Here is a 12,110-nt window from a genome sequence, read left to right on the forward strand (position 1 = left end):
AACTTGTGCGACAGCATGTTGGCTTGTGTATACAGTTTACAGCACTGACACATTATCATCATGTATATCATCCCTGATGATGTGACCCTGCTATTTCACTTTGTTCTCTGCCTTTGAGACTTGGCTTGGCTAAGTCTCGTTGGGTGTCAAAATAACTTTATATTTTTATTTTACACACCAGAAGCTGAATGATTATTGTAAAATGCAAATTATGGAGTAAGTCAAATTTCTTCTAGCGGAAGAAATGTTTTCATTGAGATATTTGAGGTTGTTTTATACCTCAAAAATAACATCTTAAAAGAGTCAACCAAACACCTGTAGACAAATACAATTTTTCAACATTATATATATATATATATATATATATACAATTTTTCAACATTATATATATATATATATACAATGTTTCAACATTATATATATAAATTTAAATTTTGATATTTAATTTAATTTTAGTTTAAAGTTGTTTTTCCTGTTGCTGGTTTAAAACGTGCTGTGAAAATTATTATTATTATTACATAGCCTATATAGAATTATATTGATATATTCTGCATGCAAACACATATATATATTGATATTTTATACAGGCGATATAATCTATTTAATCCATTGTGTATAACATAGTTGTAATACCTCCCTCTGCTGGTAGACTCAATGCACTACAGCTGTCGCTCAGTGATGACGTGGATCGCGTGTGTTTTCCAGCATGGTGACCTTCTGCCTGTACCACACAGTCTGTGGTCTGTGCAAGCTGCCGGGTTCAGCTGAGCTGCAGACCCATGAGAGGTGCACGACCACACTGTGAGAGGAGTCGGTGAACTTTCTTCATGGTAAGCTCTTGTATTTAGTGGAGCTGTTTATCAGAATCAGAATCAGAATCATTATTAATGTGGAATATATCTCGATTATTATAACGACAGCTGCTTTCTAGGTTTATTTCTCTGAACGGGATCTCAGGACATTTCCTTTACTGTTATACATTCTGTTATAATCCGGAGTTATGACTCTACACATGCCCAGTGCTGGATTTCTGTTTGTGCACAGACTGGTGAGAGTTTGCACAGGCAGTCAGAGACTTGTCACACACAGGGACTCACTGGTTAAACTCACTAAAAGTAGAAGTGGGATTAGAACTTTTTTAACTGGTTCTGTGAAACATAACGATAAGGGGAGCGAGGACTCAGACCCTTCAGGCCCGAGCACCAAGCCGACACCCAGACAAGCGCTGCTGGGCAGGAGGAGACCCCTGTCCCCTCTGGAGAGGATCAGCAGCCTGCTGCCTCAGGATGCTCTGAGCCCGGAGGTGACGCAGCTCAGAGAGCAGAACCAGGAGGGAGCTGAGGACAACCCCAACACACCGGCGTCACTCACACACCGCCCACAAGAGCAGAGTGGACATCCTGAGACGGCACCTAGAGAGGATGGATCAGATGACCATCATGCATCTGGTGCCGCTGCAGAACCAAACCCTTCAGAGAGGTGCACGCCAGCCTCTCTCCCAGGGGAGAAGATGCTTGTGTCTGGGGAGCTGCTCGTCGCTGAGTATTACAAGAAAGGGTGGGTGGAGTTCAGGAAGATGTTCACTCTTCAGACTGGGACTCGCCTGCACAGCAGCTGGGGGTTTATCCCGCACGATGACATGGTCGGGCAGCCTGCGGGTCTGTTCCTGAAGTCGAGCCTGGGCGTTCCCTTCCTCATTCGGCGTGCCAGCCTGGAGGATTATGTGCTGTATATGAGGAGGGGGCCTGCCATCGCCTACCCAAAGGTATTTTTGTCGTCTTTCTCAAAATGCACGTCCCATTTTCTCTGTGTTTTCAGGGTTTGCACGAATAAAATGCTCCTCTCAAAGACACTGGAATATTTGAACTTTCTTGTTTCCACCAGGACGCATCCACCATGCTGCTGATGATGGACGTCACAGAGGGAGACAGTGTGCTGGAGTCAGGCTCTGGATCCGGGGCCATGTCTCTGTTTCTGTCCAGAGCAGGTCTGTGTTCGCTAAACCATCTGTTTTTGTCTGTCCACCATTAAAGTGGAAGCGCCTTAAGAGGTTGACGCATGACAGTGAAAGTTTCATGTTTCCAGGATGTTTTTGCTGTTTCCTGAAAGAGAAACTTGTGTTGGATTAAAGGAATTATTTTTAAAAAACAAGTAACGTTAGGGCTGGGAGATGCGGCCAAAAATAGTGTACTGATATTATATCGGTGATTATCACGATAAATGTCAAAATATTGTTCTTATTCTCAGGCTTTTCAAGGTGCCTGTATTGAAGAAAGAATCCTCAGTACAAACTATTAAAATCATTTTCGTGCTCTATTCAAAAGCAGGTTTTTTTTTATTACAATTTATCACTTAGTATATGTGATGAAGGCAAGTGGTTGAGGTGAAATGTCCCATTATCTCTAGTTCTGGTTTCCTGCTGACTAACATCCAGTAAAAGGTTATCATAGTTCTGTCAGTCAAGCTGCTGGATGTGGAGCATATTCTATGTCTGTGTGGAGTGTGCAGAATGGATTTGATCACAGTTTGCTCCCGTTTTCCCCAGTTGGGTCTAAGGGCAGCGTGCTGAGTGTGGAGGTCAGGGAGGACCACCATAAGAGAGCCGTAACAAACTACAAACGCTGGAGGACGTCATGGAGCCTGCGTCGGGGGGAGGAGTGGCCCGACAACGTCCGGTTTCACACCGCTGACCTCTGCACGGCCTCCTCGCTGCTCGCTGGTCAGGCATTCCATGGGGTCAGAATGTTTACAGTATTGTAATCAACTATAGAGCATTGCATGAACTGTGGGATTTACATTAAATGACACCGGCTCACTCAGCTGATGGATTATGTCTGTTGCAGGTGGCTCTGGACCTGATGAACCCTCACCTGGTTTTACCCACTGTGATTCCACATCTGTACCCTGGAGCTGTATGTGCCATCTACCTCGCCAAGTGTGTATCTCATCATGTCTTTCTTCAGGTCTAAGAATAGAGCCTAAAAAAGGTGGAAGGCACGAGGCAGTCACGTCTTGCGCGATGTAGTTTATACAAAGTTCCTTTAAGAAACCGTTTAATATCTTAAGAAATACACTTAATATCTTTCCTCCTGTGAGTTAGCAGAGTAGATTGATACCACACATCATGTACTTGTGTACAGAGTGATTCTTCAGTGTGTTTTTATGGTTAACTGTTGTTTATATTATTTTCTCTAGTTACCAGTGATTGAAGAAGTTTTAATATGATTGGGTTAAAAGTAGCAGTGCCACACTCATCATACTCCATGACATGTGAAAGTACAGACTTTTAAAAAGGCAAACAAAAAAATCCTAATGTACATTGTGAAGCTAATTTTATCTGCTCTACTTTTGGAAAATGAACAGTAAAAATCCACCTTATTTTATAGGTAGATTTGAACTGTAGCTGTCAGAGTAGAAACATGAACAAGAAAGTAAAGTACATGGACGTCACATTATGCGATTCTATTGATCCAATATTATATGTCCTCTGTGCTTTGCTCTTTTAAAGAATGTGGAATCTAGGCCCAGGTTCATAAGAGTGATCGCATTGATTTCTTTTTAAAAGAAATAACCAAAGGAGTCTCCCACTTTTCAATTTAAGTTGAATGTCCTCTTCAAACCATTCCCATATAATCTTAATACATATTCAGTCCGTACAGATATAAACATAGTTTAGTTTGAAACAGATTTAAACAGTATAACTTTCTACAAGTGTCTAGTAGCACAGGTGTAAGTGTGTTTTATTATTAATATACATTTCTTTGCTTCCTGTTTAAAATTAAAGCCAAATCAACACATTATAGTTGTTCATTTTTGTTGCTAATTGTCTCACATCTGCAGGAACAGAAGAACATTTACCTGTTTCCTGACTCTCCACCTATAACCCAGTATAACACAGGTTATTGACCTGCTGGAGGGCCTCCGCTGTATGCACCTCCCTTTGCTGTGTGAACACATCATGGAGGTTCCAGTGCGACACTGGCTGGTGGCCCCGGCCCTGCAGAAAAACGGCCAGTTCTGCACCAGGAAACCTCCTCCCCTGGATGAAGAGCCCAGTGAGGAGGAGGACGAGGAGACGACAGATGAAACTGACAAAGGTGACTTTAAGAAAACACAGCAGACGTGTAGTTGTTTGATGTGGACCCTGATGTTTTTTAACATTTCCTAAATTGGACATTTAACTGATGTTACAGAAGAGTTGACCACAGGTGGACGTCCAGCCTTCGGGAGTGTTCCTTACATCGCCAGACCTCACCCTGTACAATTAAGCCACACAGGTCAGATGTTATTACACTTCCACAGTCCCAATGTAAAGAGTTATAAATGATGATGACACACATAAATGGTCATTGTCTACTTTTCTATTTTCAGCGTTCCTGGTGAAACTGAGGAAGTGTGGTCAGTAGCTGGGAGTCCTGGATGAGAATGATTTAATATTCTATCCCTACTGTAAATAATCTGTAAAATAAAACAAATGTTGCGACATCAGTGTATGTGTTAGTAACAAATCTCAAAAAGACTCATTCCAGTTCAACCTTTTATTGAAAACTCAACAGACAGTGTTGTATCATTTAAGCGAAACACAAACATCACAAACACACACCCAACAGAATTCCAGTACAGTGAGCGACATTGTGTGGCGAAACTTAAATTCATTCAAAAGCCCCCCTCCATCTGGTTGTCCAAAAAAGTGCTTTGGTAAATAAATAACAAATAAATATATATGTATATAAATATAAATAAATAGCAGAAACTCAGTGCAGGTTAAACAAACCTTTACAATAATACTCTTTGGCGTATTACATTAATCTGACTGCAAGTTATGCAGAATATGACGACTGGAATTACACTGGCTCTTATTATTACTTGAACTGTCAACTTTGTACTGAGCAGTTGTGATGAACTCAGCACAAACTGGTAAGTTACACTTGTGATTCAGGCCTTTACTTAAGTCTTAAAGAGGAGTGAAGATAATTCACCCAACTTCTTTGTTGGTATAAAGAGGGACGTAGTAAAACTGCGGCGGGGGCGACGCTCTACTCCTCACTGATCCAGTTCATAGAGGTGTCGAGAGTAGATCCACAGGAAGACTCATCCCCTGACGGAGAGGGAAGACAGACGCATGTAGTTAGGAACACCACGCAGCCTCAGTTCTTTGTGGCATGGACTCAACAAGTCGTTTGAGATTCAGCTCCATGTTGACATGACTATCACGTCACTGCTGCAGTTGTCAGCTTCACATTTATGCTACAAATCTCCTGTTCAGCGACACCCTAAATGTGTTTGAGTCACTGGATTCACATCTGGTGACAATACTGAATTTCACTGAACCTAGAGGGATCCATTTTATTTAATACCAACGCCTCTGTAACACATCGTCCCTGACTGGTTATTGCCCGTTATCCTGATTACAGACGTGTGCAGTGTAAACAAACAGGGCAGCCAAAATGACAGACCCGAACCCAAATATAATTTCAAAGTTTTGTTCCGAACCCAGCTCAGCCCGTTGGGACATGTCTTGCTTGGGTCAAGTATCCATGCTGTCAAGCCTTTGGTCTTAAGTGCATGGTGTAAACACATTTAGGGTGTAAGTTAAGTTACCCATGGGTGTGTTTAGGGTGAAAAGGGCAATAAACCAAATCAGAGCCCCAAACATGCTTGCACCTTGGCTAACTGATATAATAATGGTGGATTAGAAAGGTAGTAAGACAGACACACACTTCTCTGCAGAGTAAACAGATCTGTTCATGTGCAAAGTGAAAGCACACGAGCAGAACCATCAGTGTGTGTGTGACATCAGTGTGTTGAGTGTGTGTAAATGCATTGTGCATCGGTCTATGTAGGTGCATTTTATCATCACAATAAGGTGCCCTTAAAATAACAGTGAAACACTGCACCACTGACTTCAGATCAGGCTAATGATGCAATCGCTTTGCACTCCCTCAAGATAACTATGCACCTGACCACACCTCAGTTTAAGAACGACACACACTGTGTTGAAGTGCGTTCATCTAAAACTAGCAAAGAACTAGCAAAATCTGCTTGGTGCCTGATGCCACTTTGTGTTGGGTGCTGCTGAGCCCATTGACATGGTGATGAAACCAGTTTCAGACATGATGGATTATCATGGTGGAATTAGCCATTAGAAGATGGTAAACTGGCCATAAAGGGATGCACATGATCAGCAGCAACACTCAGATGAACCACGGCATTTACACCATGATTGATTGGTATTAAAGGGGCCACATCCACATCGCACACCATTACCCAACCACCACCAGTCTGAACTATTGACACGAGGCAGTTTGGGTCCATTCTGATGTTAAATGTGGACATTAACTAAACTCCTGAACTGTATCTGTATGATTTCATGCACTACACTGTTGCCATATGATTGTCTGACTGGATAATTGCATGAATAGGCGGGTGTACAGGTGGTCCTTAGTAAATGTATGGTGCCAGTCTAAAAAAACACTAAAAGAAATTGTTAAATGTCCAAATATTACCAGAAGAAGAGAGCAGCAGCAGCAGCAGCCTGGCAAAGAGACTCCATTTCAGGGTTTATACTGGGCACACAAATGTATTCCAGTGAGGAGTCTCCCTAAGCAGACACTGGTAACAAGATACCTTTGAAAAGAAACATGGAAAATGCTCCAAATCCGAATTATAGGGGGTCATTAATATGCTGGAATAAATCCTATCCCCAAACATAACACTGATGCTCTGCGAATTGGAAGTCTGTCTCGCCGGGATATAGCACAATCTTTTCAGTTTGAATTCCTAATCCTGCTCTGTGAAATTCGTCACAGGTGTAATCCACCTGAATCACATCGACACACACAGACTCCCTGAAATAGGAGGTGGAAATGTTTCCACTCGTTCTCGTCCAGGGCTCCATTTCCAAATAAAAAAAAAAAATGATTTCCATAGAAATGTCTCTTTAGCAGCAGCTACAAGTTTAAAGAACAAAAACTGTGTAATGGTTGGAATTGCATGTTGTGAAAAAAACAAAGCTTAATGTGCAGTTAATAGTCTAAAGTTACTGGGGGCAAGTAAGTTTCAGACAGTAAAGCCTGATTGATAATAAGGCTGCTGGAGACAGATGCTCCCTTAAACTCATATTAAAACCTGAAAGCCAGTGGTGACGATTTCATGAAGATGTGCATCATCAACTCTGAGTGTCATTCTGTCATTTTATTATTTTGCTTTAGTTATTCAACCTCGTCTACTCTGTGAAAGTGTGTGGCAAACAACATTCAGCTGCTCCATTAAAACGTAAGAGAAAGGTGTAGTTTATGGCTCCTGCAGGTTCTGGAGCCTTTTAACTTTCCACAGTTTGAGCTGGGGGGAGATACTTTTTAATCATTATTTCCACTTTAAGGTACTTCCAAAGAGCTTCCTGAATCTAAATGGTATTTTTGTCCCATTGACCAGCAGTGGGCTCTATCTTTAAAAGGTATTTTTGTGATCCCAGAGATCCAACTTTTATCGAACTGTATGAAATATATCTGTTTGCCTGGTGAAAAAACAATATTTGAATACGATGTTTCAGACTGGGTCAGCCTCTGCCAAGTAACAGGAAAAGAAAATAATCTTAGGCCTTTTACCTTAAAAGGTTTAATGTTGGTAATTTATTTATCGTATTATGTATATGCCTATTTCAATATCTCATACATAATGTACAAATACTGTATAAATACTTTTATTGAATTAAAATTGTTTGACTAATCATGGTAGGATGTATCAGTTACATAGCCTGCTCTTCCTAGCTTTTCCAGGATATAGGGTTTGCTATGTGACTGAATAATGGAATAACCTACATAGTACTGAGGTCACAATCAGGGCTTCGTCAGTGTGCGACTATGTCCTGATTTTAGAGGTTGGAGGAGAAGCACATCTGGATTAGTGATACCTACTAGGAACCCCCTCAGCACAGCAGCAGGAGGAAGGCTGGACGTGGCTTTTAGTCTCTGCCGCCTTCCTGCCAGAGGCTGCAGCCCTGAGCGGGGTGGTCTCCAAAGTCAGCAAGGCCGTGAACGGGTCTGGATAGGTGGCGTCGGGGCTCTGTGCAGGAGATCCTCCGTTGGGATGGGAGGAGCCCAGGTCCTGGTCTAACCTGGTGCTGTGGTGACAGAGGACACAGGTGACTGGGGAGGCGAAGGGTCCACGGGGGATACTGATGTTGACTCTGTCACTGTACTGTCGCTGGGCTCCGCTGTGGTGCTCTGATCGCTCCCGCTGCCACACAAAGTGAGCGGGCACAATGGCCATCACCTAACAAGGTAAGAGAGAGAGAGAGAGAGACGCAGACAAAGAAATATATGAATTCAGAAACAAAAATACCCCTGCAAAAAACACAACATAGATCAAATATCTGGCATTAACCCAAAGAAATAAATATTGCCCTGTCCAGCAAAAACAAGACCCTTAAAAAGAATTCACCGGGAAACACCATTTATCAGTCTCCTCGGGCAATTTCACTTGTGTGCACCTCTTCGCAGCAGCGCCTGCTGACAGCCGCTCTGTACTCGATGCGAACCCACAGCTTGTCTCGCTGCTTGAGGAAGCGGGGAAACTGCATCCTCCAGCTCTTGCCCAGCGCCCATGGAAAAATCTCGTACTTGCCCTCTTCCTCGTCCTCCTCCATGGTGTTGGCAAGATACCTAGAGATGGAGCAAATGAGCTGGTTTCATTCCTGCCAGCAAATCAGCCATGAGGGGTCAAAATAAGCGGCGCAAAGCGTTTGCTTATCCTCCAAAACTTACAGTGCGATGAAAAAGTTCTTCCTGGTGTACTCGGCAATAGTGAAGCGGGCCCTTTTGAAGTACACAAAGGTCATGGCTAGAAGGTACTGATGAATTGGAGAGAGACAGATTGGGAGTCAGTACACAGTGAGCAACGTATAGCTTCGGAAAGAATTTGAAGCCAAATAACTGCTCCTGCCTTGTCTGTCAGTTTGCGGCAGCAGTCCGTCCACAGGAAGTCTTGAATGAGGTCATCGTCTGTAAACAGATTCATTTTTAAAATCAGCTTTTTAAAGTACGATTAATCACTTGGACTTTAAAGATGTCATTTATCTAATCACTATTTACCAAAAAGTCTGAAGTATGACGCCATTTCCTGACGCTGGACGACAATAGCTGGAGCCAAGTTGACTCTGGCCTTACGCGTCCCATCCTGCAGCCGGCTCGGCGTGCTCTTCCCGGAGGGGCCCTGGGCGTCTTGGCCGTTGGCTCTTTTCAACCGAAGACCTCTCCTGATTTGGAGAGTGTGAGCGCTGTTGGGTTTGACCCGGACGGTTACTGAGGGAGGGGTCTGGCAACACCTGTGTGTGTGCTTCATTGCACTGCAGTGTAGAGCAGCGGAGGAAGAGGAGGGGTGAGGTCTGTTCTGAGAGGGGATGAGAGGAGAGGTCGATGACAAATGAGCAAACAACATGAAGGGCTTAGATGAAAAACCCCACAGGTCCCTCATATTAGTTGTGTAGCATAACACAAAGTACAGTTACGTCCATCAAGGTTATGTTTTCGTCCCCGTCTGTTTGTGTGCTCGTTAGTTTTTAAGCAAGACAACACAAAAACAACTGATTTCCAGGAAACTTGGTGGAGGGATACAGTATGGGTCAGGAAATGGACCCATTGCATCTTGGGGGACGTGAAGGTGACGGTGATGACAAATGAAATTGCTGAAGCTGGAGCACAAGCAGGTTATATTTGAGTGAAAGCATTACACAATCCCGAGGTGAAACTGAAAGACCACGCACTAGAATAAAGATATAGGAAAAAAAACATACAGGTTTTCATAGATGTTGGATTATGGCAGTTTCCCCAGGGAGTAATTCATGGATCTTGATGAGGACACACTGAGTGGACTGACATCTCTGATCGTGTGAGATGTGGAGCAGCTTGTTTGGATTCAGGGGGACTGTGGGACCTTGGTGGAGATACGAGCTGTTCTGTCGTTCGACTTCAGTCTGTTTAGCCTGAGCTCACCATGACGAGCAGACACTAAGCTAGCAGGCTAAACAGCTAGCTGCTGCCCAGCTCGAAGACGCTAACTCGGACTTTACCTCATCGCAGTGCGAACGCTGTGTGCGATCTAGGACTCAATACTCAACCAGGAAGTTAAGTGTAATATAAAGTAAAGTGAGGACATTAGCTGCGGGAGAAGCGAAGGTTTACTTCGAGACAGACCTCAAACACGTCCTCACCTCCGCGGGGCTCGTTTCAAACTCCAGTGGAACGAAGCAGAGAAAGAAACCAGCAACTAAACCTGAGTGACTGGAGAGTTAACTAACAGCAGACACTGTTAGAAGAAGCTGAGGAAAACATGTCCGGGACAACAGCGAGCAGAAACACCATCGTTCACATGTGTTAACGAGAGTAAAGAAACCATCCATCACCTCCACGGACCGATGAGCTCCACGGACTCGGACTCGCACCTCAGACCACAGGAGGAGACGCTGCCTCGAGGACGCGCTCCTGGATCCGCGCCATTCGCGCGCCATTCGCACACCTGCACGCGGGGACGCGCACGCTTCTTGCGCCCCTCTCGTGCATTGAGTTTCTCTCTGTGTTAACAGTTTAATGGTTCATCTACTATAGAGTATTATAGACAGAGTTTATATGTAGAGTATTATATGGATAGTGTTATATACGGAGGATTGAATATTGAGTATTATAGACAGTATTGTATAAAGAGTATTATAGACAGTATTATATAGAGAGTATTATAGACAAAGTATCAGAGCCACTTAAAGGGGATTTGAAAATAAAGTCGTATATTACAAGAGTACAGTTAGAATATGAATATACCCCCTCTAAAATGAGTTAAAAATTATGAGTTTTTTCTCATAATATGATGACTTCATTATTTTAAAATTAATATTTAATGCTAACTTTTTTCTTGTAATATAATTTTATTCTCGTGTCGAGAATAGAGTGATAATATAATTATTGGAGAAGAGTTGTAATTTATTGGGGAAAAAGTAATAATATTATGAGAATAAAGTAATAATTTGATGCGAAAGGTCATAATCTATGAGAATACAATCAAAACTTAGTTTAAAATAGGCCATCTAGGGGCACCACTAGCTGGAGGGGCCTAAATGAAAAGGGAGGTTTTTTAATTGCCTCTGATCTACTTTTAAAAGTCTATCACTGACTTCCATTGTGCGACATTGTTGAAAAACTACAGCTCACACTGCACTTTACACCTGATACTGAGAGCAGGCTACAGAGATATTAGCAATTAACAGTTTGTTGAGATTGTGAGTGAAAACCAAAAGGTAAGCTTAATTTACACGTATAAAATACATTAAAGAACATTTATTTAAAAGTCTTTTTGTCATGTATTTTTTATTTTTTACTTGGCATTAGACATTTATTCTTTATGAGAATACTCATTCAATGTGAACACTCACAATAAATATAGTTAAACTATTATTGCAATATTCTTGCAGTTGTTGACTGAATTTGGATTGACCCCTGCTGTAGAAGAACACACTGCTGGGACACACTGACCTGCTGCTTTTCCACTTTCTGACACCACATTTAATGTACATATAAGTTATCAAGATACTTAACAATTGAAGTCATGCACTCGATGACTTGGGAGGTTTATAAAAGAAAGCGCATAATGATAAACAATTATAGGCTACCCTAAAAGTAAGGTCACTGATGGCTTCCTACCTTGTCTTAGGTAGTCTCTCAACCAGATGTTTGCTCCTGGAATGACAACTGTTTAAATGTACCCACTGTGCATTAAAACCCTGAAACCTCTGAGAGGGAGTGAACTGCTGAGCCACAAAATGTCTGAAAACAGGGGTTAGTTTCAGTTTCAGTTGCTCACCAGCATCAGCGAACGAAGAAGGATTGTTTTGCATTGGTTTCCTTGATATTTAGAGGCTGAACAAACCTCTACAGTGTTGCTGTGACTATGACATTTTATTAATGCTGAGGTTAATGAGTCTCTATGAAGCCTGTCCTGACCCTCCTGCTACAAAAGATTCACACAACCTCCCTTCTCTTGGTGGAAGCCTAAAATGTGTATGCAAAGTTGTAGAAAGTCGAAAGTAACACCTGCTCCCCAGTACACAAATGAAAAACCTG

The 12,110-nt window shown here is 42.4% G+C and overlaps 2 protein-coding genes across 3 annotated transcripts; one reads left to right on the top strand and one right to left on the bottom strand.

Annotated features, from left to right (window-relative positions):
* The first annotated feature begins 647 nt into the window (after positions 1-647).
* On the top strand, positions 648-4,707 carry trmt61b (tRNA methyltransferase 61B). Its single transcript, XM_034576507.1, has 8 exons — positions 648-830; positions 932-1,765; positions 1,885-1,987; positions 2,546-2,736; positions 2,844-2,935; positions 3,889-4,097; positions 4,194-4,277; positions 4,372-4,707. Exons 2-8 carry the CDS (start codon positions 1,001-1,003, stop codon positions 4,404-4,406), a joined length of 1,479 nt encoding a protein of 492 aa, XP_034432398.1. The 5' UTR covers positions 648-830; positions 932-1,000; the 3' UTR covers positions 4,407-4,707.
* Positions 4,524-10,419, bottom strand: spdya (speedy/RINGO cell cycle regulator family member A). 2 transcript variants are annotated; one of them, XM_034576509.1, is made up of 8 exons: positions 10,211-10,419; positions 9,093-9,390; positions 8,944-9,002; positions 8,766-8,851; positions 8,492-8,663; positions 7,917-8,274; positions 4,984-5,098; positions 4,524-4,838 (listed from the first exon to the last, which is right to left on the bottom strand). In XM_034576509.1, exons 2-7 carry the CDS (start codon positions 9,340-9,342, stop codon positions 5,037-5,039), a joined length of 987 nt encoding a protein of 328 aa, XP_034432400.1. In that variant the 5' UTR covers positions 9,343-9,390; positions 10,211-10,419; the 3' UTR covers positions 4,524-4,838; positions 4,984-5,036. The 2 variants fall into 2 exon arrangements, with proteins under 2 accessions (XP_034432400.1, XP_034432399.1); XM_034576508.1 differs by lacking the exon at positions 10,211-10,419 and having other exon boundaries at positions 7,913-8,274.
* Positions 10,420-12,110: the final 1,691 nt, after the last annotated feature.

The sequence above is a fragment of the Hippoglossus hippoglossus genome, chromosome 22 (assembly GCF_009819705.1).
Source record: "Hippoglossus hippoglossus isolate fHipHip1 chromosome 22, fHipHip1.pri, whole genome shotgun sequence".
Lineage (NCBI taxonomy): Eukaryota > Metazoa > Chordata > Actinopteri > Pleuronectiformes > Pleuronectidae > Hippoglossus > Hippoglossus hippoglossus.